The sequence below is a fragment of the Camelus ferus genome, chromosome 21, assembly GCF_009834535.1.
Source record: "Camelus ferus isolate YT-003-E chromosome 21, BCGSAC_Cfer_1.0, whole genome shotgun sequence".
NCBI lineage: Eukaryota > Metazoa > Chordata > Mammalia > Artiodactyla > Camelidae > Camelus > Camelus ferus.
Genome location: NC_045716.1, coordinates 13724829 through 13751398, shown reverse-complemented (window position 1 = coordinate 13751398; position 26570 = coordinate 13724829). Strand labels below are relative to the sequence as shown.

Sequence of the window (26570 nt, the reverse complement as noted above, 5' to 3'; positions counted from 1 at the left end):
AAATATTGTCAGAAGTTCTTAGCAACCAGTGATGTATTCGTTCTTGGGACTTCCTAGTGCCACGGCCGATGTTAGGAAGTAATGTTCGTAAGCACATGATCAGACATCATTTTCTCCTAGGTGAAAACAAAGGATCCTGAAAGACCAGGCCACCAGTTAGTATGCCTGCTATTCTTCTTAATAATTGAAGAATCTTGATGTCTTGAACCAGTGCTAGTTTTGGAAAACATTTCCAGATAAAATACCAGTGTTTTCAGATGAAGCCTTAGAAATTCACTAAGGAATAGGCCTCACATAAAGTTCTCATTGAAACAGCGTGGAGCAGTTGCAGGTTTCAGACTCCACAGAGCTATTTTCCTTTTGAACTTATGTGTATCCAAGGACTATTGATTATATTCTTACTGTTTTTATTATCATTACTATTACTTTAATTTTCGTGCATGTGGTACCTTGTGGACTGCATTCTGCACTGGCCAAAGTGCTCTTATAAGCCTTACAGTGGAAATCCTGATACTGATTTTTCTTTGCCTGCCTTTGTAGTGATGTTTTAAATAGTGGGTGGTTCCACGGGTCATTGAAAAGGGCCAGAGCACTTCTAGAGAGTCTCAGGAGCACGATGGAGGATTTATTGCTCTGTTCTTGGTGGTCTAGAAGCAAAAAAGGATACACCTGTAGGAAAGATGGATCTTCTCTAGTGTTTGGTTTGATAAATGCAGTTAAAGTACATGGCTTCTGAGAGATTCTGACTACTACATTTTGAGATACTGGCCCTGGCCCTGCCCTTTGGTGCACATGGGGAATTTGTTGCTGTTGTTGTTTTGGTGTATGGGGCTGAGGGCCATAATTACTGAACCTGTGAGAATACTAAGTGACATTTGAATTAAGGTTAAACTTTTGTTAAATGAGTGAATGGTCAATTGACCTTTTCACCAAGGGATAACCTAATAACAAAAATTAGAATATTAAAGGTAATGTCCATTTTGTTTGTATTCATTACCAATAGAATTTGGACTAGTTATAAGAGCATTTGTTTCTAAAAGGCTGCTTTAGATACAGATTATGAGATTGTCTATAATTTTCTTCTTTACCAGGCAATTTAGTATCCTATCATGTCACTTTTTTGTGTTTTTTTCTAACAAGTATAAAAGATTTTTCCAGCCATGTTATACTTTACATCTTGCTTGAAGCAAAAAAAAAAAAAAAAAAAACTAGACTCCATTACTCTTTAAATTAGATCCATTATATAGTGTTCTGGCTTAGAGCAGTGACAGTGGAAGCCAGGGGTCAGATTTAATGAGCATTTGTAGGAGGAAGAGAAGAGATTGAGAGGGAGTAAAAAAGGGAAAAAAGGAAAGGGAGTTATCGAAAATGAATACCTGTATTTGGCTTGGGACCAGGATAGATGTACCGCCGTTATCAGAGTAGGGACTGCCTGAGCCCAGAGTAGACTTGACAGGTGATACTTTTAGTTCTGAAGATGTTGCATTTGGGTGCCTTGTGGTACTTGCAGGTGAAGAAGTGAGCAGTTGAAGATAGAGTTACGTTCCTAAGGAAAGAAATCTGGCTGCTTAAATAGGTATGGAAGTGCTCAGCGGGGAAATAATGCTGGGAAGAGAGTGGAAAAGCCAAAAAGAGGACCAAGGGCAAAGCTCTTCTACAACACGAAAAGGCAGACAGAGGAGCTATGAAGTAGCCCTGCAGTGTCCAGTAGGCTGGCTAGAGGCTGCACATGGGTGGTTAAAATGAAATTAAATTAAAAATTTAGTCTTGTTAGCCACACTTCTGTTGCTCAGTAGGCACATGCGGTTAGGGGCTACTGCACTGGATAGCACATATATAAAACATTTCCATCTTCATAGAAATTTCCATTGGACAGTTCTTAAGTAAACTAAGACCGAGCAACCATGGAGATCAAAAGTGAACCAGACGGCAGAGTTCATGGAGTTTGTGTTCAACGTAATCAAGTCCTGCAGAGAGGTGGAGACGTAGGAAGCTCAAAATGTGACCTTTGGATTTGACAGTTAGTAGTTACTAGGGACTTTTTAAAAGATTTAGGTAAGTGGTAGAGAGAGAAGTTGCCGTGGATAGAGAAGTAAATAGCTGAGGCAGGGGGAGGATAAATGTAGGCAGCTCTTTCAATGGGCACTCCATGAAAGGCGTGGCGCTCAGGCCCTGGAACCAAGCCATCTGGATTCAGATCCTGGCTCTTTCACTGGTTGTGTTACCTTGAGCACATCACTTCCTTCTGTGCCTCAGTTCTCTTAGCTATAATATGGAGATAAATAGTAGTAATCCATTGTGTGGAACTGATGTGTACGTTGAAAGCAAGTAGATGTGTGACTCATTAAGTGTTTGATAATTATAGATGCTCTATTAAATAAAAAGAAGGAAAGAACAGGAGAGGAGGTCAAGTCTCTTTATATGCTAAGGAGAGGAGTGAGAAAGGAGGGTTGATTCAGGAATGAAGATTCCTGAGGAGGAAGGAGGTGTTAGGTTTCAGAGCACTGGTAGGTGAAGTAGCTTAGCGGAGAAGAGTCCCTCCCCCCACCTTGTTTTTAAGGCAGAGAAATGGGAGAGTGAAAGACTTAAGGATAAATTATATATAATGGGTATAGATAATAAGTTTTTAGGTAGGAGGGAAGGTAAGAAAGCACTGTAGTTAGGGTTATGCGCAGAGGCAATTAGAAATGTCCTTGTGATACTGGGAGAATGAAACCAGGGAATAGAAAGCCATAAAGAAGTCTGGGAGTAGATAGTTCATCCAGATAAATAAACAAGGAGGATTGGTAGCAAAGGGTCGTAATTCAAGCCTGGAACCCTGACATCAGATAAAATCAGAGGATAAGGAGTTTTACTGCAGTTTTTCAGGCATTTCTTTGTGTTTCCGAAGAAGGCAGGAAACTGCCACCCTTTACCTGACTCGCGTCTTAAAAGTAAAGGTGTATAAGAAGCATCTAACTAGATTATGAGGCAGGAGAAAGATGGAACAGAGCAAATGTTTGGTAGATTTTTGTCAACAAAAACGTTACTGCGATATTAGAATCTTAGAATAAGGACTTTCTGGTTTTCTTGACCCTAAGAGTATTCTTGTTTTGTGACATGTTTTAGGTTACGTGAAAAAGACTTGGTCTCAATCACTGGCAGGTCACAAGCTACTCATTTTCTACAATTAAGAATAAAACTAATAAGAATCTGTTTTAGTAGAACCTTTCATCCAGAGAGATTTAACAACATTAACCATTTATAGAAATCTTATCATGCATCACTGATGTGCAGTCATCTACATTAAAAAAACATTTACCGTTACAATAGCAGTGGAAATTTTTAGCAGATATGTAATAATCATCCATCCCATGGATGATCTGTAACATCAATTCTGATTATACATCTTGTATGTAATGTAGAATTTTTCTATAGCCATAATTGATGCTTTTTCTGGATTTCTGTTATCCAGATTCCTTCCATTTTATGGTGACTCACTTAGAAGAAACCATCTGTACACGCACACATGCGCGCGCACACACGCACACACACGCATGAGTAGAAGTTAAGTTTTCCTTGAAGATCTTTTAGCTCTTATTTGTGCTCTACCCCGCGGTTGCCTGACTTTCTGTGAATTTCATTTGGAATTTGTGCTTACTTATCAAGGTAATGTAGTGACCGGCACAGATATTACTATTATTTCCTGGTTATCTGAAATTTAGCCTATTGTTAAATTTCACTTCGACTGCCTTGAATTTACTGACAAATAGAAATCTGTGTAATGCATCCTTTTTTTCTTTATTGTATAAGTTTAATTGAAGCAGTAGTATATAATGTAATTTTCATTACAGAGAGAAATATAGTAGGTATTATCCAAAATATAGGTGCTTAGTGATGAAAAATAGCTTTCACAAACCCCATGTTCCAGAATCCCTCATTTAAGAGATTGTTATTATTTTCTTTCCCAATTCCATGAGAGGTGACTATCTCGTTCCTTGGCCTGTAGCAGAATGTAAGTGGCCGATTAAACAGGTGAGGTGGCTGCTTTAGGCAAGTGGACTGATAGGGCAGTGAGATTTGGTTTTGTTTGTTTGTTCGTTTGTTTTTCAGTTTTAGTTTTGTTTAATTGAGGTGAAATGCATGTAACATAAAATTAACCATTAAAAGTGAACAATTCAGTGAAATTTAGTACATTCACAGTGTTGTGCAACCACCACTTCTATCTAGTTTGAAATGTTTTCATCACCCCAAAAGGAAACCTTATACCCATTAAGCAATTGCTCTCCATTTTCTCCTTCCCCCAGCCCCTGGCAACCATCAGTCTGTGCTCTGTCTCTATGGATTTTTACCTATTCTGTACATTTTGTATAAATGGAATCATGGAATCATGCAGTATGTGACCTTTTGTGACTGGCTTCCTTCACTTAGCATCATGTTTTCTAAGTTCATCTATGTTGTAGAATGCATCAGTACTTCATTGCTTTTTATGGCTGAATAGTATCCCACTGTATGGGTAGACCACAATTTGTTTATCCAGGCATCTGTTGATGGACATTTGGGTTGTTTCTACTTTTTTGTTATTATGATGTTCAAGGATTTCTTTGGTGTATATACCTAGCAGTGGACATGATGGGTCATTAGTAATTCTATGTTTACCTTTTTAAAGAACCACCGAACTCTTCCACAGCAGCTGAACCATTTTACATTTCCATAATCAATGCACAAGGATTCCAGTTTCTCCACATCTTAGTTAATAGTTGTTATTTTCTTTTTTCTTTTCCAGTTACAGCCCTACTAATGGATTGAATGATATACTTTTTTTGAATAATATACTTTTAAAGTGGCAAATCTGCATTCATGTTTCCTTAGGAAATAATATTAGAAATTGAACCCTTCCCTTTTTTTCCCAACAGTGTCTTTGTACATTTCCCTCTATATTATAGTCAGAGTGTCTTATAATAATGAGATGAGCAATGGGTAGTAATAAAATATGTTTACATCCAAACCATTAGATTTTCACTAAACCTTGGTGGTTCAGGCCTCATTCTATAACCCTGGGTCCCCTTTAAAACCTCCTTTCTCCCTCTTAGCCACACTGGAACTCTCAAAGCACTTTGTACCTTTCTTAGAGCAAATACTGTATTCTGCTTTGCTGTGCTTGAGGGCACTGGCAATACCTTATTCTTGTTTGTGTTCTATCTCTCAAACTCATGCATTTAGCAAAAAAATCTGAGGCCACTCACTCTAGAAAAAAAGATTTTTTTTTTCTTTTTAAAGTATCATGGTTTCCTTTAGATATAACTAGATCCTGAAGAGATAATTAAAATGTAGTATTACTGTAAGTTTTTATTTTAAGGCCTCAAAGAGTTGATCTGTTCAGAAAATGTTAACATGACCTCTTAAGTAAGGCTTAAATATCCTTACTTTAAAACTAGGTTGCATAGGAGTTACAATTTGAGAAAGATTATTTATAGTTAGGTTGACCCTTAAAGTCCTTCTAAAGAAAATAGACTCCAGGCTGGATGTTGAATAATAACTTGGACTTTCAGAGATAAAGATAGTGGAAGGGATCTGCATTTGGTCCCATTGTGAGGATATCACCTTAGCCTTCTCTCTGACTCCTCCTTCCCAACCTCACCCCTCTCTTCATAACTCCATCCTTCTTTCCTTGGTCTGTTGTGTTTTCCTCCCCCATCTATACATTTTAAAATTAATGTTCCTGGGGTGTAGATTTCCATTCTCATTTATGGAGAAATGACAGTAGGATTAGGACAAATGAGAAGACTGTCCTCCCCCTACCAAAAAAATAAAGGCACCCCTAGACAGAATTTAAACAATGGAAGTCAATTGTTTTTAAGAGACAGATCACTTTGAAGGTTGATTGCTTTGGAGACAACATTGAAGGATAAATTGAAAGGAAGTTTATTTTAAGAAAAGTAAAATTGAACAGAAATTTAATACTCATGGTAGAGAATTTGAAAAATATTGATTAATGTATCTATTTAAAATTTTTTTTAAATATATCTGCTATTAACATTTGATGTTGATGTGTTTGATGTGTTTTGGAGACTTTTTTTTTTTGCCAAAAATTGTCTTTACTTAATTATTATTTTTCATGAACTATAAAATTTGATTTTGATCCATATACAATTTTTTTAAATTGTGAAGTAATATAGCTGAAGTAACAAGCTGTGAGGTAGAAACCAAAGGTTCAAAGTTCTTACAACCTCATCATCTGCCATCTCTTTATGAGCCTGATCTTGTCTAGTATTATTGGTTAGTCACTTAGTTAATATTCTTCATTAAGTCAGTGTTGAGTTGGACTCCTTGGTCGCTTGATGGTAGAGTAGAAAGAGAAATGGGAAGGGAGTCAGGACGGCGTAGATTTCAGTCTGGGCTCAATTACTATCCAGCTCCGTTATTTCAGTGGAAGTGGTTCTGTATATTTTTTTGTTTATCCTCATTTGTAAATCAAGGAGGCTTATTAATTCCTTTTAATAGTCCCTTTCAGTTTTGCCTTTTCCAGAATGTCATGTAAATGGAACATACAGATTAGCCTTTCAGTCTAGTTTCTTTCACTTAGCACAGTATGTTTGAGATTCCTAAGTATTGTTGTCTGTATTATAGTTCAGTTTTATCTCTTTTCCTCTTTCCTCTAAAATGCTGAAGAAGTATCAGGTGTGTTGCAGTAGTAAATAGAAGCTGTAGATCACTGCTTTTGGATTTGAGAGCTAGGAAACACAAAGGAAGGTAGCATTTGAGCTGGGCACTGAAAGGGGTTTAAAAGCCTGAAATGTGTGCAGATCTGGGACACGTGAACTGTTTGTTAAGAGAAAACCTTTGCATATTTCATCCTTTGACTGTTGGCTATGAAGGAAGAAACAACTTCCTGGAAGATGAGGACTTGCCAGTTCTTAAACTCCATGTAAATTTCAGCCGTCTCTCAGCTGGGCCTTCACGGTAACTGGCGTTCTTGGATTTACCGCTAATGATTCCCTGTCACATTCTTCATTATATATTCCCAAACCTTTTCTCTTGTCCAGACTTTTCTATCTTACTTGGTTTGCTGTTTTTGTTATCGAAAATGACTATCTTTTGATTACTGAGAAAGTTACAGCTATCTGATTTGAGTCCCACCACCTCCTTCTTCATCACTTTACTTTTTTTCTGTTTTCACTACCTTCTCCTTTTCTTTTGCATCTAAGAAAGAAATACCCTTCTTTTGTATTATTGTAATCCTCTACTTCTCACTTTTTTTTTTAATGGAGGTACTGGGGATTGAACCCAAGACCTTATGCATGGCAAGCCTGTGTTCTACCACTGAGCTATATGCATCCCACCCTGCTTCTCACTCTTAAATCTGTCTCTTCTCATATCCTTCAGGTACCTGCCCCATCTTTTAACCACCTCTTGTTCTTACATCTTCAGTGTATCCCTTCCTGTAGAATCTTTCCTCTCAATCTTTCAGTAGACTTAGGTTTTATCAGCCTACAAACCATTCCTTGCATCCCGTCCACCCCTTTGAACTGCCATTCGCTCTCGCTCCCGCCACTGCCGAACTTACTGAAATAGATGGGCCTCACTCACCACCTTGGCTTCATTACCACCTGCTTTTCTCTTTGCTTCTTGTTATCCGGATATGTCCCTAAAATTTTATTGCAACTTTTTTTGTCATTGTTGATTTTTTTCTTTTAATATAAAGGCAGTAGTTGTAAAAACTTGTACATAAACATGTGTGTATGGTTTAAGCACTTATATGTCTACCACTCTGGCCAGAAAATAGTTACCATGTCCCAGAAGGCCACAGTAGATTCACTCTGATCGTATTTCATTCTTCTACTGCAAAGGTAACCATCATCCTGAATTTAGTGCTAATGGTCACACTGCTTTTCTTTCACTTTTTTTCATCTATGTATTTATTAGCCTCAAATAATACATTACTTAGATTTACCTGTTTTCATTATATAAATTGAATCATCCTATGTATATATTCTGTGACTGGTTTCTTTTGCTCAACATTATGTTTTCGAGATTCATCCAAGTTAGCACATATATCTATAATTCATTTTCACTGGATATAGAATCTCATTATATGAACGTATCATAGTGTTTCTATGCATTCTATTATTGATGGACATTTTGGTTATTTTTAGGCTTTTGCTATTACAAACATTACTGTTATAAATAATTTTGTACTTACCTCTTGATGCATATGTGTGAAAAAGTCTCTAGAGTCTACTTAATAGTGTAACTTCTGAGCTTGTTCCAGTGTCTCTCAGTACCACCGGCCAGCTTTCCAGAGCTTTAGTACTGGTTTATACTGCTACCAACAACAGATGAGAATTTCACAGTCTAGCCAAATCTTGACATTAACCAACTTTGTAATTTTAGCCAATCTAATGGGCATAAAATGGTATTTCATTGGGATTTTACTTGGTATTTCTCTAGTTTCCAAGGCAATTGAATGTCTTTTCTTGTGTTTGTGGGCCATTTATGTTTCTTCTTTTGTGAAATTCCTATTCATTTCTTTTGCCTGTTGTTTTTTTTTTTTCTATAGGTTTTTTTTTTTAATAGGAATTCTTTGTGTGTTCTGAATGTTAACTCTTTGTTGTTTGTATGTACTGCAGATATTTTCTCCCTTTCATACATTTTATATAGTCATTTGATGAACAAAGCTTTTAATTTTAAAATAGTTAAATGTATGTCTTTTCAGTTTTGGGGTCATGATAAGGAAGTCCTTCCTTTTCCCAAGGCTATGATGGCATTCTCTCATGATGTCTTCTTCTAAAACTGTAAGAGTTTTATACTTCACATTTATGTCTTTAGTCCTCCTGAAACATTCTTTTTGTTTCTTTTTCTTTTTTTCTTTTTGGTATGGTGTGAATTGATCTAAAGTAATTTCTTTTTTTCCCCTAAATTGTTACCTAGCTATCCATCTATTGAAAACTGCATCCTTTCCTCATTGATCTGTCACATTCCAAGTGACCAAAAATACGTGTGGCTCTGTTTCCAGACTCTATTCCGGCATGTTTGTTTATCCTTCCATGCACCTAATACCGTGCTGCCTAATCATTATTGCTCTGTGATGAGTCGATATCTTGATTGTGCAAGTCCCTCTACTTTGTCATTTTAAAGAGCATATTAGCTCTTTGCCTTTTTATTTAAATTTTAGAATCAGCCCGTCAATTATACACACCCTGCCCCAAGAAAGAGAATGAAAAAAAAAAGAGAGAGAAAGAAAATAACTTGTTGAGATTTTGATATGAACTTGCTTTGAATTCATAGATCAATCTGGGAAGAACTGACTTCTTTACAATGTTATCTTCCAATAAATGAGCATTTATTTATATCTTCTTTATTTTTTTTAAATATAAAGTTTTATAATTTTCCACATATAGGATTTAATATAGTTTCAGAGATCTATTCCCAGAACTTTATATTTTCAAAGTGTTGTCGATAAAATTGTTTTAAATTTTTTTCACTTGGTGTATAAAAAAGGCAATTTTTAAATAGATTTTGTGTGCTGCAACTTCATTAAACTCTCTTATTCTGATACTAGATTGTTATATTCCTTGGGATATTCTATATCCATAATCAGATTATCTAAGAAGAAAGTTTAGTTTCTTTTTTCCAGCTTACCTTTTTCTTGCCTTGTTCTTCTGGCTAAACCTTCCAGCAGCTGGCACCATTATCCTATTCTTAGTCTTAAAGGGAGTGCATTTAATTTGACTCTTTGTCAAGTTAGAGAAGTTTCTTTCTATTCCTACACATAGAATTTTATCATAAGTGGATACTGAGTTTTATGTAAGGGTTTTTCTGCATCCTTTGTGATGATTTGCAATGATACAATTTTTTTCCTTCAATGAATGTGTGAATCATATTATTTGAATTTCTTTCAGTCCCAAACTGACGTTGCATCCCTGGAATAAATCCGTTTCAGACACAGCGGTCTACCTTACTAGACTATTTTTGCTATTATTATCTAGGATATTTCCATAGATATTTATGAGTAAGGATAGCTTGTGTTTTTTGCTTACTCTTTTCTTTTTCTTACTTACCTTTGTCAGGTTTTGGTGTCAAGGTTATGCTGGCCTCATAAAATAAATTAGGAAATGTTTCCCTTTTTTAACCCCACTCTGGAAAAATTGTGTGGGATTAGAATTATTTTTTCAGTTTGATCTTCAGAAGCAAGCAGATTAAAATTGTCTGGGCTTTTCATTTTCTCTTTGGGAAGATTTTTATCTGTTGTATTTCTTTAAGTGCTATAGGACTCTGTATTTTGCTTTTTTCTCTTTGAGTCAGTCTTGATAACTTACAGTTTCTAGAGAGTTTGCTATTTCTAAGTTTTGATTTTATTGGTTCACAATATCCTCTTTTTAGTTTCTGTGACATTTTTTATTATGCCCTCCCTGGTATCCTTAAATTATTTGCTCCTTCTCTTTTATTTTCTTGTTTTATCTTGCCAGAAGTTTGTAAGTTATACATTTCTTTTGAAAGAACCAAGTTGATTTTTCCATTATGTATTTTTTTCCTTACTTCATTAATTTTTGTTCTTACCTTTATTAATACCTCTCCTCTGTTCTCTTTGGATTAATTTCTTTCTTCTTTCTCCGTACTCTTGTCCTCATCTTTTCTGTGTCACTTGGCCATAGTACTGCACTACTCCATCCTTGCAGCTTTCCCTTCCCTGGCTCCTGAGGCACGCTGGTCTGGAAGGATTTTTTTCCTACTTTCCTAACTGCTTCCTCTGATGCTCTTTGTCTTTACATCTCCTAATGTAGGTTCCCTCTTACCTTTAACCTTCCCTATAGACAGTCTCCAACCTAACGATGGTTCGAACTTGGAATTTTTCAGCTTTATGATGGTGCAAAAAAACAATACGCATTCAGTAGAAACCATACTTCGAACTTTGAATTTTGGTCGTCTCCCAGGCTAGCAGTATGTGGTGTTGCTCTCACAATGTGGCGGTAGCAGCAGCAGCCACAGCTCCCAGCCTGCCATGCAGTCAGGAGGGGAAACAACTGATATACCTACAACCATTCTGCACCTGTACAGGCATGTGGCTTTCCACTTTCAGTACGTCATTCAATAAATTATGTGAGATATTAAACACTTCATTATAGAACAGGCTTTGTGTTAGATGATTTTACCCAACTGTAGCCTAATAAGTAAGTGTTCTAAGCATGTGTAAGGTAGGTCAGGCTAAGCTATGATATGTTTTCTGTAAGGTAGGTGTATTAAATGCGTGTTTGACTAATGATATTTTCAATTTAGGAAGGGTGTATCAGAATGACCCCATCATTTGTTGAGGAAGATCTATACATATATCCATTTTTAATTAATAAGCATTTTAATTCTCCTAATTTCAACTGTCACTTCTCAGTGAGAGAGTTAGGCAGAATCAAGGGACCCATTCCTTGTCTTAGTTCTTCCACTAACCAGCTATGACATCTTGAGCAATTCATTTAAGATTCCTTAATCCTTGTTTCTTTACCAATGAAATAAGGAGGTGTTGGATACAAGACCTCTGAAGGTTACCTCAGTAACACTGGTCTAGTGACAACCTTATAGAGTCTTTAGCTCCGGCCTCTGTCATTTGTACATTCCTTCTTGATCACTTTTCTTAGATGTTTTATTAGGGTTTCTCAAACTGTATATATCTTATGTTAATCTTACATAATTTACCTTCTCCCCCAGCCTTTTAATGTCGCCAGTTGTTATTTTGGATGTTCCTATTTTCTCAGGCACACATTTGGTTTTAGCTCCTAACACCGCCATCTCCCCACACTGTCTTCATATTCAAGTCTGAGAGAGAGAGGGAGAGAGAGAGAGTGTGTGTGTGCATGTATCTGTTCCACTCTTGTTTACCTTCAGCCCAGATTACATCTTTAAAGTTTTACAAGAATGATTTCAATGTAAAATCTATTTTTTCTACCCCTCACCTCCCAGTGGAGCCTCAGCACCTTATTTAAAACAAACAACAACAAAAAAAAAACCACACCTGCTTTTACATCTTAAATCTCTGTTTATCTGAGCTGTTGTCTCAGATAAACAGAGTCCTGTTGTCTCAGATAACAGAATCTGTTCTTTTCACCGCACCATACTTTGGATTCCATATTTATGCCACCCCCTCCCCCAAGAGGCAGAGCCAGAGCACTTAAATAGTATACCTATAGGCCACTGGAATAGGCTTTGTATCAGGGACACCAGAAATCAATCAGTCTTGCATTTATAGTGCTTTGTGATTTACAAGGAGCCTGTTACTATTTTTATGGGAACTTGAAAATGGAACCAGTGTGTGGAATTTTTATGGTCTCCATGAGAGTAAAATGTTTGGTTCTGGAAGACTTCTTAAATTGGTGATGTGTTAATGTCTAAGTGTTTGTCTCTGTTTTTTAAAATCTTACTTTCTTTCAGCCTTGTTGATTTATTTAATATATCTTGAGCATATTTCTCTAACAGTGCACAATCTTAAAATCCATAACAAAACTAGTGATTTACTACATAGAGATAGAGATAGCAGCTAATGACAAAATGTGCAACTTTAAAATAGTGAAATGTCTGTATGTGGCTTATGGAAGTGACCCTGGCTACTTTAAATTTTTCTCATACTAGTTTCTCACTACTTGACACAAGCATCTACTCTTAATTTCATCAACCATATATGCCTAAGTAGTTCTGTATTTCCTATCTGTGGGAAACTTAAAGAAAAAAACGTGAGAGAACAATCACTGAGATTTTTTAAGGAGGTGATATATGTATACACTCCTTTTATAATTATCTCAAGGAAACCTTAAATAGCTCTTTTGAGTCATGTGATCTACCTAATTATGCTATTAAAGTCATACATTTGCTAGAAATTAGGATAAATAATGATAGAAGTTAGCAACATTTTTTGGAAATACTGCCTGAAGTTTCTATGTTATACTCTCCTAGCTGGTCTGCTCAGTGAGCACACACACAGGTATGGGGACGAGGAGATGGGATGTTCCAGTGATAGGAAGTGGAAACTCAGTACCACATTCATGTGACTCAGTGATTCTTACAGGTTCCCATTGTCTGTTATATTTTACTCAGTACAAAGTATTCTGGTTATTTGTAAACAATAGCTGGATACAATAATTTGAAAATAATGTATTGTATTTTTTAGAAAATATTTCTCAGTATTAGGCTAGTATGTCTTTCCATAAATTAGTTCTCTTCTAATGTTAGATGGCATCAGTGGTTAAAGGCAATGGCTATAATATGTAGAAAATTACAATGACCGCAGAGCCCTAGCTAATTAGATGTATGCAGCAATCTATACTTTGGGATTGAAGAAATCAGTAAAGCCATTTTGTTTATCTTGTAAATGATTGATTTTGACATCAGATTGTCATTTATTAAAGCGTTTTAAGTTAAGAGTAAATCCATCTTGGCCTTGGCAAAGTCACCAGTGAATTGCCCCTGTCCAAGCCAAATGCCAAGAAGGAAGAGACTAGAAGAGAGCCTCAGGACCTCTTTGGAACTCTGTCTCTATCATTCTTTACAACAGTGGTAATGATGATGATCTCTTTTTAAAGCCACCTTAGGTTTCATGCTTATTCTGACCCCACTTACTCCAATCACTGCTTTCACTTCTGAACTCTCTAACATGATCTTATGATTGTAATTCATTATTTATATTTTTGTTTCTGTTTCTTAAGCTTTATGTGTGTTCGTGTACCTGTCCTGCAGTCCTGCCTGTAGAAGAGCAATCGTTTTACTGTATGTCCTCTTTTTTGAATCCCTTCTCCCCTTCTCTTCCTTGGAGATACTTTAAAAAGTGCTTATACAAAATAGATGCTTGCTAAAAGTTGGTAAATGAAGTCTAGTGCTTTATTCCAGTTGTTTGAGTTTTAAACGGTTATATTATTTTGCTTGCTTTGTAGGCACACAAACTAATGGTCTGGACTTTCAGAAGCAGCCTGTGCCCGTTGGAGGAGCAATCTCAACAGCCCAGGCCCAGGCTTTCCTTGGACATCTCCATCAGGTAGAATGATCTGCTCAACCATAAGTGAGAGTGAAAGATGGAGGCATGGAATGCTAGGGCAGGGGCAGGTTATTTCAGAACGTGGGACTTCTGAAGTTAATTAAAGGCTGATGCTGCTAGCATCTAATCATGTCACTCTGAATGGTTAGTGTGGACTCCTCTACTGTGGTTGACTGTGTAACTATTGACCCCACAGGTGTGTGAAAAAAAGAATTTCTTGTTATGAAACAGAATATATATATAACAGCTGGGTTACCGGTTTTGTGACTGTGAGTCTGTGGTGGCTCACTGAAACCCTCATCACCTGAGGCCTGCTGTGCAAGGCTCTGAGCTGGCAGCTCATGTCCCTTCTTTAAAACAGTTTCAGCCCATTTTGATTTGGGCAGCTACTCAGAGCCTTTGCTTGACTGTGAGCTCCCTGGTTTGGGATTCAGAAAGGTCTGCCTCTACTTTATTACCCTTTTCTATCATGTGACTTTTTCCTGAGTCTGAAACAGGCTGTGGAGCCTCTCCATGCACGTTTTGGCTGTAATACAGAGAGAAAGGGAATACAGAAACAGGCACTGCCTCCCCAGGAGTCTTGGAGCGGGAGCTGTTTGAAAATGGAAAGTAAAACAATGGAAACATTTGGGAGATAGTGTATTAGAGTGTCTCAACCTCTTGATTTATGTTCACAGTTATGTATTAGAGCGATGCTTTGTGCCTCTTGGTGGTCTCTACCTCAGATAAACCCTAGAACCAGTTTAGTGTTCAGAATGTGTCGGCCAGCAGTGTTGATGGTGGTGACTGTAGTGATGGTAGTGCCTGGTGGTGCTAGTGGTGGTGGGTCAGTGGAAATCACGTATGGACATAAAACTTCCCAGGTTACGTACTGATGAATGAAGTGACTATGAACTGAATATGTATAACACTGCTCTAGTCTTTTTATCAAAATATGTCCTCAGACTACCTGAACTATAAAAGAAGCCCCTCTACTTGAAAACAGGTGAAAGCTATTCTAAAGCCCTCTTATTTGTTCACAAGTTCAAATGGATGCTACGTAGGCAACAATGAACTTGTATTAGACTGAGGCCTAGTTGACACTTCTGCTCACAGTGCAGAGCTTTGTTTATACAATCTTTGAAAGTAGAAGAATTTCTGTAAGAAACTTCTAGATAAAATATTAAGATGACTTAACATCTAAAATAATTTAAGAATTCATTCTAGGAAAACAAAAATGTTAATTTTGTGTTTTTGCTTCTAAAAACATATTCTAGCCTCCACCAAGTTTACTGATTTCTTAAGAGGAATATCATTTCAGTTAGACCATGTCAATTATGTGGCACATCTTAAGCCTCTTTGTCTGGCTTAAATTTATGATGATCCAAACATATTTTCAAAATCCCTGCAGGTCCATAGACGATATTCAGCCTTCTCCCCATTGGCTCCAAATTCTAATATGAGTGTAACTCTTGCACCAAGGCCTCCAGATCTAGCCCCTGATTACCAAAATAATTGAACCTTCAATACCTCCAAAACCAAAGGACTGTAAACCAAAGAATTTTATTTGAAAGTTGACATTATAGAATTCCCTATCAAGACACAAGTCCCAGCAGAATTGTTCACCATCTGATTAGACACATAATTAACATACATTGTGACACTTACCTTCTGTTTCCAGCCCCCTTATTGACTAGGAGGACACACCCTGAATCTGTCCTGACCATAATTATAAACATGCATACACATATACAAAATAGATTATTTTAGGCATATTGCCCCATAAACTATAAGTTTCATGAAGATGGGAACCTCTCTCCTTATTTACCTTATTCCAGCATTTACCAAAGAGCCCCCAAATAATAACTGTTCAATAATTATTTTTGAACAAATATATGGGAATACAGAGGAAGAAATGATTAGCTCAACCTGAAAGTCTAAGACATTGATCATATAGAGAGGATGATTTTTGAGCTGTTTTAAAGGATGTTGGGAGCCAGCTAAATAGAGTTCTAAAGGGATGGGCTCACTTTTCATTTTCAACTTGCTATTTTGAAAACTTTCAAATCTACAGAGAAGTTATAACAACAGAACAATTTTCAACTGAAAGCCCTTCACCTGGAATCACCAGTTGTTACTGTGTTACCATATTTGCTTTTTCTTTGTATGTGTTTGTGCTGGTACACGCACGTCTTGTGTGTGTGTGTGTGTGGGTTTTTTTTGCTCAGTCATTTCAGAGTAAGTTGTAGGCACTGTGACCTTTTACTGATAAGAACCTCATCATATTTTTCCTAAAAACAGCATTCTGTTATAAAACTTCAATACAAATTTCAAATTCCAGAAATATAGCATTGATACAATATTATTATCTAATGTACAGTCCATATTTAAATTTTTTCTGATGCACACTCCAGTTCACACTTTGCATTTAGTTGTCATGTCTACTTAGTCTTTTTTGTTCTAGAATAATTAGCCTATCTTTGTCTTGAATATATATTGACAATTTTGAAGAGTAGAGAACACCTGTTTTATAGAAGGCCCCTCAATATGAGTCTGTCTGATTTTACCCTCATGACTGGATCAAGTTATATGTTTTTGACAGGAATACAATAGAAGATGTATGATATCAACTTGTTCCATTGTTGTGATATTAAATTTGATCATTTGCTTTAAGGTAGTGTCCCAGATTTGTCTACTGTAAAGATAATTTTCTTCCTCCTTGTAATTAGTAAATTATCTGTGAAGAGATACTTTAAGACTTATAAATATCTTGTTCTTCAACAAACTTCTACCCAGAAACATCATGACTTAAATAAAATCACATGTAAACTTTATCTCCTTTAAATCTTTGTACCTGAAACTCTTCCTCTGGCTCTTTGGCTGACTTCTTAGCCTTTGGTCTTAAACATATTATTTTTTCAACAGTTTTCCCTTGATACACTATATCTGAAATGTGTTCTTCATAAGTCTCTGTGTTCTGTTTTGGGTGTTTTCTTTTTGAGGGGGGGCAACGGTGGTGGTTCTTGTTTCAACTAACAGGACTATCAGTTTTAAATAAAGGACAGAGCACTCAGTCAATGTTGGCTCTCAATTCTGTGCTGATCTCCATACCAACATTTATATTTAACTTCAGGAAATCTTGATGCTGTGTGATAAATCCAAGGTAGAACTCATTATCTTCATGTTAATGAGTGTACCATTTTTCTGGTCTTCCAAGTTTGAACCTTGGAATAATCTACAACTTTTTTTCATCTGTATCCAGTCCGTTGCCAGGATCCTCTGTTGTATCTTGGAATACCTTTTATGTTTCCTACTTTAAATTCCCATTGCTGCCCTTCTAAGGTAGGCTTCCACGTGTTCTATCCTACTTTATATTTTCTTTCTCCCTCCTCAGTCTTTCTTTATTTTCAGGACATTGACATTTTTGAAGAGTACAGACCAGTTATTTTGTACAGAGTTTCTCAGTTCGGGTTTGTCTGATGTTTCATCACAGTTAGATTGAGTTATACACTTTGGGGAGGAATACACCGTAAGTAATTCTTCTTAGTGCATCGTAATAGAAGGCACATGTATCATTACTGGTAACTCAGCTGGTGATCGCTTGTCTTCCAGGTTTCACAGCTATTTTACTCTTTGTAATTAATAAGTATCTATGGAGAGATAGTTGAGAATATGTAAATATCATGTTATTCCTCAAATTCTACCCAGTATTTAGAGCATCCATTAATGACATTTGCCTGAATTAATAATTATCATGGTTGCCACATGATGATCCTTATTTTAATATAACCATGGTTTGAACTTTTTGAAATGTGTTAGATGTGAGTATTAACTATTATGATGGATTTCTGTGTGGTTTGTAGGACAGATTATTTTAGCAGGTGGTTTGAGTTATGATGATATATCTTATAAGGGCTTGACCATACAGATGTGCATGTATGTAAGATTTTTACTCGTATCTACATGGAAATTTTGAAATTACAATGAGTAGATAATTCTAATGTATGTAACTACCCTGTTCTTACATGCTCTTTATCACAATGTGGAAGATGAATTAAGTTTTTAGAATCTAAGTATCCTGTGAGTACAAGAAGCAGTGTTATATAAGGAATGTCTCACACAAGTATGGCATGCCTGCTGATGCTTCAGTGTGGGAAAACATCTTCAGAAAAGAAATTTTAACAGCATTTTCTAGTGGGAGGTGGAGGGACTGTGAGCTCGTCCATAAAATTTTGACTCCGTAAAATCAATCTCTTTGTATGCTTGGTTCTCACCCAGGGACATATGCTTAGTAGAGCCTGTTGATGACAACATCTAATGATGGATGCCAACAATGCTAGACTAGAAACGTCCCCAATTACTTTACTTACAGGTCCAGCTCGCTGGAACAAGTTTACAGGCTGCTGCTCAGTCTTTAAATGTACAGGTAAGCTGGGACATGGGATTGTGGGATTATGGATCAATTTATTTTCTCCATATTTTCCTAATTTTCTGTAATGAGCATGCAATAGTTTTATAATAGACATACTTAGAAGTATTACTTTTTTAACTACTGAATCTCATAAAGATTCATTGTCATTAATGAAAAATCAGTTTTACATTATACTGGTGTGAATGTCCAAAAGTGAACAACAAAAATCTACTTTCAAAGTTTTATACATAAATTCAGTAAAAATGTTTCTAAGCTGTACAGCCATAACAGATACCTAAACACAAAGCTGAATAACACCTTAAATGTCCCTTTGTTTTCAAATGTCTTCTTACTTATTTTCCATGCCTTAGAGAAACATTTTAGTAGAGGAAAGAGCAATGGAATGAGAGACAGAGGTCTTAGGTTTGATTTCTCATTGTGCCACTGACGAACTGTATAAACTTCAGTAACTCACTTAACCTCCTGGGGCTCATTTTTTTTTCTTACACAGTCGGCCCTCCTTGTCTCCAGGTTCCGCATCTACTGGTGCAGAGGGCTGACCATGAGGGACTTGAGCAACCCCAGATTTTGGTGTCCATAGGGGGTCCCTGGACTAATCCCTCATAGATACCAAGGGACAACTGTATGTTTAAGTGGGGAAGTTTAGAAGATTGCCAGGGTTCCTGTCTGCTCTGAAATATTATGATTCTAAGGATTGCAATTAATCCTATTTATAGACATTAATGGGTTTCAAACAGTCAACATTTTAAAGACAAAACTTAAATCTGGGTGCTTTGCTTTTATGAACCATATGACGAGACATGTAAAGTTTAAGTATTATGCATTACTCCATAATATTTCAATCAACCTGCTGCTTCCTTTCATTATAGTGTTTAGGTAACTAACAGTCAAGAGGGATAAACAGTATTCTGGAAGGTTGATTTCAGTGTTGCTAATGACTAAAGACCTTGGGTTGAGCATTCCATGAAACCCAGTGGAATATGGACCTAGTAACACATGGAAACAAGAAGAGAAAAGGAAAGGAGATAATGTGACCTTCCTTTCTGAGGGAGAAGAGGTGGAAAATTGCCTTGGTTGCCATGGTAAACTTTCATCCCTTAGAGAGATGTTGGCAAACAGGCTGTATCTCCAGTGCAGAATATTTACAGTCCTGCACTGTAATTATCTCTCAATGACTGGCAGAATTAATCAGAGCCTTTATGTTAATTAGCCTTGCTGCAGTCCCCAAAACAGGTGGTGGGAAATATGCAAATCTATGCAGAATTTTAATGCTCTGCATAACCAGTTTTAATTACCATAAAATTTCCTCTCAGTGCCCCTTTCAGGAACATGTTCTCTTTCCCTCTTGACTGCAGCATTTTCCCTCTTAGCTTGTGTGTTACTTGATGGGAGATGCTAAATTTACAGTACTTTAAAATATTAGATGAAAAGTTCTGAAGGTAAAGTAATCAAATACATGAATGCTGGGGTGGAGGGTCTAATGTAAAGATAGTTTGAAAATGTGCTGTCCCCTTACTCCTTATTTCCAAAGTTGAGGATTTGGGTTTGTGAAAAACCTTGTTGACTTGTGGAGGACCAAATTGTTCTTCCTTCTTAAAAATTATCATTTCAGCTTTGCTGGTATTGGAACAAAAAGTCTAAAAACTTAATATGTAAAATACGTAAAATTAGGAAAATACAAAGATTTTCAAGAAAGAAAAAGATGAAACCATAAAACTTAACGATTAGATAAGTCTGTGTTGTAAATAATTCTTAAAATATGAAGTTATGAGCATTTTTTAAAATCAACTATTTGAAATCTTTTATTTCCCACCCCACCCCACCTCAGTCTAAATCTAATGAAGAATCGGGGGACCCACAGCAGCCAAGCCAGCCTTCCCAGCAGCCTTCAGTGCAGGCAGCCATCCCCCAGACCCAGCTTATGCTGGCTGGAGGACAGATAACTGGGGTAAGTTTTCACTGAGAGAATCGCAGTAAACTTTCTCTGTGTCAGCACTGCCACTGGCCAATATCTGATTAGATCTATTTTCTGTAGCAGATAGTAACGTGGCTATGCCTGGCACTATTATGTCTTTAGCGAACTTTCTACACTGTAAGCAGCTCTGAAAAAGAAACTGTCTTTACCTTAAGTTTTCAGTTTGTTTTTTTTTTCTCACTGTTGCAGTTGCTCTGGGTAAACTGACTTTTTTAAACCTGTTTCAACTGTTGCTTCATCATATGGTGAAGTCACGATCCCATGTTGAGATCATTACATTGACGAAATTGTAGCTGTCAGTTTGAGATTATGACATCACTGCAGAGTAGAAATTAAAGAATGAATTAGTACCTAGAAAAGAAAAACATTATTTAAGTTACTGTATAGCGTTCTAAAATGAAACCTCTGGTCTTGTATCCAGTAAGTATATGGGCTAATTACTTCATCTCCCTGTGCTTCAGTTTTCCTTCAGTTAAATGGAGATGTTAGTAATACCTATCTCACAGTATTGTTACAAAGATTAAGAGTAATAATATACATAAAACTCATAGAACAGTGCTTAGCATGTCATAACATTCAATAAATGTCATCTATTTTTTATTGGTGGTAAATCAGCCTATGCAAATATATTGAGCTTTTAGCTTTTCAGCAGTCTTTGATCCTAGTCACCATTCGAAGTATTTTTCCAATGTTGAAAATTTGCCTATTAAATTATCTTTTGCTGGGGGTTGAGGGGAGTGATAAGGAAAAGTTATTTTTTATTCAATTCACATCGCATCAACCCACAAAATTTTTTATTTCCTTCATTTCAGTTAAGTATGTTTTGGCAGTGGAAGGCTCTTTTAAGAATTGTTGCAAAATTGTTTACAAAGTTCCATCAGTAGAAATTAAATTAATATGTGTTTATATATTGTTTAAAATATTTATAAACATATATCTTGAAGGCTGTTGGGTTTTTGAATGATTTGGTTCTTATGTCTCTAATGCACAAATTGTATTGGACCCTTTTTGAAAGAGGATTGTGCCACTAAGTGACTGTGCATGTACTTCTTTATTTGATCAAAACACATCACCAAAAAGAAGGTAGAACACGCTTACCACTTAAAGTGTGTTTGAAATAAGTCACATTATGAAAGCAAGTTTAAATCTGCTCCAAATACATTACCTGTTTTCCCGTCTAGGTTTTGTTTTGGGTAGCTAATGTTTATAATAGTAAGAGACACTTGGGATTCCAGGTTCATGTGGCTGGAACTTCTATTAAACCTGGGTCTTAGGATTCATTTGCATGTAAAGAGAGTGGCTGTCACCACCTGTTTCACAGAGATAATGTGTTGGAAAGGGGACGTAAAGTTGCAGAGACCAAATGCTTTCAATAACAGAAAAGACTGTTGAGGAGGGGGCTGTAGGGAGACTTGGAAATGAAACAAATGGACTTCATATTGTCTAGTCATTTCTTAGGACATAGTGAAAATGATGGAATATGGCAGGGATTCATGCTAATGGGAAGCAGCTGGGCCTTATCAGTTCTTTCCATGGTCAGATCCAACATCCTTGTTTCTCATTCATCTGACTAATCACTTGCTGTTCTGTTGGGTGTAAATTTCCTTTCATATCCTGTCAGCATTGATTCTTTTTTTTCCTTGCTTACTAGTTAATTACTTTTTTACCCGAACCCTAGGGCCCTGGACAAGCTTAAATGATTAAGTCCAGAGTGAGGACCACCATTTTAATTTAAATGTTCTGCTAGTAATGGCAGCTTGATCACTGATGAACGTTTTAGCCTCACGCTGACCATGTGGAGTTAAGCAGCAAAGTTTAATGCCACTTGAGCTACTTTCTTCAGAGTAGTTGGCTTGCGCTAGGGGCCCCTCTCCTTGAGCCCTTTCCGACCGTCTGTCCTGGTTTTGTTCAGCTGACTCTGACGCCGGCCCAGCAGCAGCTGTTGCTGCAGCAGGCGCAGGCACAGGCACAGCTGCTGGCCGCCGCCGTGCAGCAGCACTCGGCCAGCCAGCAGCACAGCGCCGCCGGGGCCACCATCTCAGCCTCCGCCGCCACGCCCATGACGCAGATACCCCTGTCCCAGCCCATACAGATCGCGCAGGTGAGCGGGGCGCTCCCGTCGCGGGGGCAGGAGGGGAGGAATAAAACGGCAGGTTTCCTGCAGTGTCAAATCTTCACTTTCTCATTGTTAGCGTGGGCCCTTAAGGCCCGAGGAGCTCCAGATCAGGGAGGTAAGTGGTGTAGCCTTCTTTATCACTGAACTGGAAAAAATACATTTGTTTGCTTATTTGAGTTGGTATTACAAACACATAACTGATTATTTGAATAACTGTTTATATTAAGTGACAATTCTTGAATAATTAGCTGGCATATTTCTGAAGCAGGGGATTACTGTGTTTATTTTAATTAGCTAATTACAGCAGGCATGGGTTCTTTCATGTGCTCCGCAGTGAACGCTGCCACCCGCGTGTGAGAGAGACTGCGAGTCATCTCTCTGCTCAGGGTGATTAGCTCTACGTAGAGCTGCATTAGGGTGTAGTTTGGCTTTAATTTTCACATTGTAGGGCAAAGTATCCAGAAATAATAAAAATTTATTTAAGAAGTATAGACAGTACTGCCAAAGAGGAAAGGCAAATGAAATCCTTTATCTTAAGGAGAGAAAAAAAGTATAAGTAGTCATATCAGTAAAATATATGAAGCATTACTATGAGTCTAGTGCTAGATAATAGTCTTTATTCCCCCGGAGAAGGCTCAGAAATGGACTTAAATTGTAGTCGAGTTTGACTAAACATTAAATAAGAACCAACTAACTATAAGAGTACAAAATAGACATCAGACCAGTCTTTATGACTATTCCATACAGTCTTTATCAGGATAATATTTTTATTTTGACCACTTTCTTCATCACCAGATAAATGTTTTTAGGGCCTAAACTGTGAGACCCTTTGTTGATGTTATTCTTATAAAATAATATACATGAAAGCACATTGAAAATTATAAAACACCAGGCCAGTATAAGCAAGTTTAATATGTTGTGGATCAGATTTTTATATGTATAGCTAAATTTTTTTTAATTTTTACACTAATTTCTCAGGTGAGATAGGCTGGAACCGAACTTCATGAATCACTATAGATCTTTCAGTTTATTGATGCAGATTCAGACATATAGTAGTTTGTTTTTATTTACCAAGAGAAAACTCACTCAAACATTTAAAAACTCAGCATATTCGTTTCTCACTTGATTTTTTTAAATTATTATTATTTTTTTTTAGAGGGGAGGTAATTAGGTGTTTTATTGTTTGTTTGTTTTTTATCTTTAATGGAGATACTGGGAAACAAACCCAGGACCATATGCATGTTAGACACGCACTCTACCACTGAGCCTCCCCCTCCCCACTTCATTTTTAAAACCCATATTGGTCTTTGCATGTTAAAAACACGACCATAACCATTTGTTCTAAGGGAATTTTAAATAACTATCGAAAATAGGTTTAGCATTCAGTCACAACACAGTATATGCCCACAGTAAATAACAGGTCCTTGTAGCGGCTCCTGGTTTCTCTATACACTTTGTGAACACACCCAGAGCATATCCTGGCTGGGCGTCCACAGAAATGCAAACTATTGACTCTTTGTTTGGGTGACAGAGTTCATCATCTGGGAACCTTGAGATTAAGCAAGACTTTGTTTCAGAATCTCCAATCTATGTTTTAATCCTAATTTAACAGGATCTGCAACAACTGCAACAGCTTCAACAGCAGAATCTCAACCTGCAACAGTTTGTGTTGGTACATCCGACTACCAACCTGCAGCCAGCGCAGTTTATCATCTCACAGACGCCCCAGGGCCAGCAGGGTGAGTGCCTCCTTGTCCATGGTACCAAGGTTGTCCTCTTATGTGACACACATGCTGACTGCTATCGTTTTGACCCAAAAACTGTCCATTAGAACAGTGTTTTTATTAAATTTTATTTAACTTTAAACTCAGCATTCATGTTGACAAAAATTTTTTGTTTGTTTTTGTTTTTTTTCCTGTCAAGCATACCTCATGATCGAAGGTCATCTTTCACTGCCTTTCCCCTGTTTAATCACTAGGGAGGAACCAAGAGTTTGGCCAAAAGTCTAAATGAAATCCTTCAGCATGCTGAACGTACATTGGATAAATTGCTTCTACTGTTTTGATCGTTTTTCATGAGGATGTGCTCAGAGAATGTGGGCTGAGCACTGAAAGTCTATGCCTCTAACAGTCATTTGTTTTCTTTTAAAGTTTGAGAGGGAGAGGGTGTTATGTTAGAAACTGCGAATTTTATGACTTATAAAAGACATCTTCAAGGCCTTTTAGTGGTAAATATTGCTGTGCAACTTCTGTATGAAGTTTAGTCATGTTTGTAGGGATGGTTAATGGAATCAGTGCAGAGTGTCAGGGTATCAAGGCTTCAACCCAAGGAACATTAGTGCATCTCTGCTGATTCCTCATCATTTCTGTTCTTTAGCCTTTTTATCTTCTTGATCCTTTGGTCCAAAATCTTTTGTTATGTAAATACCTGTTGCACGTAATGGACCTGATAGCCTGCTCCTTTCATGAACGTGACAATTCTCTGGTCCAGCACCTACTGCCAGTTTCTAATGGATTCTGGCTTAAGAAGTTGAGGTAATCTTTGCTGTTTGACATAACACGTTTGTGTTTTACAGGTCTCCTGCAAGCGCAAAATCTTTTAACACAACTACCTCAGCAAAGCCAAGCCAACCTCCTACAGTCGCAGCCAAGCATCACCCTCACCTCCCAGGTCCGTTTTCTTCCATGAGGGTTGCTTTCTCTTATCCTGTTGTCTTGAGAGACTTCTGGGCTTTGTTTAATTTAAAACCACAACCCCCTAATAAAAATAATCCAAATAGTTTTCAAAAACTCACCAGAAATTCAAGGCTAAGTTTGTCAGCTTGATAAAGCAGTGCTACCAAATTGATGTAGTCTTTGAAAATCTTCAAGGCGTCCCAATTTTCTTATATGTTCATAAAGAATAACTGTGTTAGTGGCAAATGAGTATTAAGTTCTGGCTGTCTGACCATCCTCCCCCTCCATATTTGGTGGTAGAGAATACCACCTGAACTAGATAGACACCTAGAGCCTCTGTTAAAACCCATCTCTGCCCTTTGCCCCATCTCAGAAGCTGCAAAGAAGCTCTGATCTCTGTGTTTTATTCCATTTCAACTTTCAGATGTTGCTTTAGCTCGTTTCTACCAAAGTTTAACTGTGGAAAAAAGCACAGGTCCAGGCATTTAGAGATTTAGACCTAATTCTGTTTCTTATCTAGCTGTGACTTTGAGCATGTCGTTTCACCTCTCTGCACCTCTGTTTCCTCATCTGTAAATTAGGCAATTGAACTAGCTGCTCCTGAAACCCCCTTCCATCTCTGGTTCTCTTTATCCTTAATCATGGAAGTTATCACTTAATACTAACAAATTACTAGATTTGACAAAATTCTACAACTGTTTATGAACTCTTCTAACTGTTTAAGAACTCTTCTAGGAAAAGAAGGTAACTTGCCCAGTCTGCTCAAAGGCATCTGCAAAAATACCATCGTAAAGACTGAATACTTAGCCCCTAAGATCAAGAACAAGGCAAGGGATGGCCACTGTTACCACTGTTATTCAACATTGCACTGAGGTCCTATCAATGCAGTAAGACAAGGAAGAGAAATAAAAGACATATAAATTAGGATGGGAGAAGTAAAACTGTCTTAATTGGTAGGTAACATAATAGTGCAGAAAGTCCAAAGGAATCTACAAAAAAGTTGCTGGAATTAATAAATGAGTTTACCAAGTATGTGGGATACAAAGTCAATATACAAAAATCTATATACTAATAACTTATTTGGAAATTAAAACTAAGATGAAAAATATTTACAGTAATTAGAGATAAATTTAACAACACATTTATAAGACCTATATATTGAAAACTATAATATCTTGCTGAATGAAATTAAAGAAGACCTAAACAAATGGAGAGATATAATGTGTTCATGAAGACTTCCGCTGTTAAAATATGAGTTCTCTCCAAATGGATCTATAAATTCAGCACAGTCCCAATTAATATCCATAGGCTTTCTTTGTAGTGATTTGCATGGTGTTTGTAATATTTATACAGAATTGTAGAGGACATAGAATAGCCAAACAATTCTGGAAAGTAAGAAA

The 26570-nt window shown here is 37.0% G+C and overlaps 1 protein-coding gene across 5 annotated transcripts in view; it reads left to right on the top strand.

The window, feature by feature from the left end:
* The window catches only part of POU2F1 (POU class 2 homeobox 1), a 147741-nt gene that overhangs the window by 76989 nt on the left and 44182 nt on the right, over positions 1–26570 (top strand). For all 5 annotated transcript variants that reach the window (XM_032463811.1, XM_014567058.2, XM_032463813.1 and 2 more), the window contains 6 exons: positions 13893–13993; positions 18345–18398; positions 20233–20352; positions 22292–22480; positions 24108–24234; positions 25071–25165. In XM_032463811.1, the coding sequence (XP_032319702.1) occupies positions 13893–13993; positions 18345–18398; positions 20233–20352; positions 22292–22480; positions 24108–24234; positions 25071–25165 (686 nt within the window). The remainder of the gene's footprint in view (positions 1–13892; positions 13994–18344; positions 18399–20232; positions 20353–22291; positions 22481–24107; positions 24235–25070; positions 25166–26570) is intronic.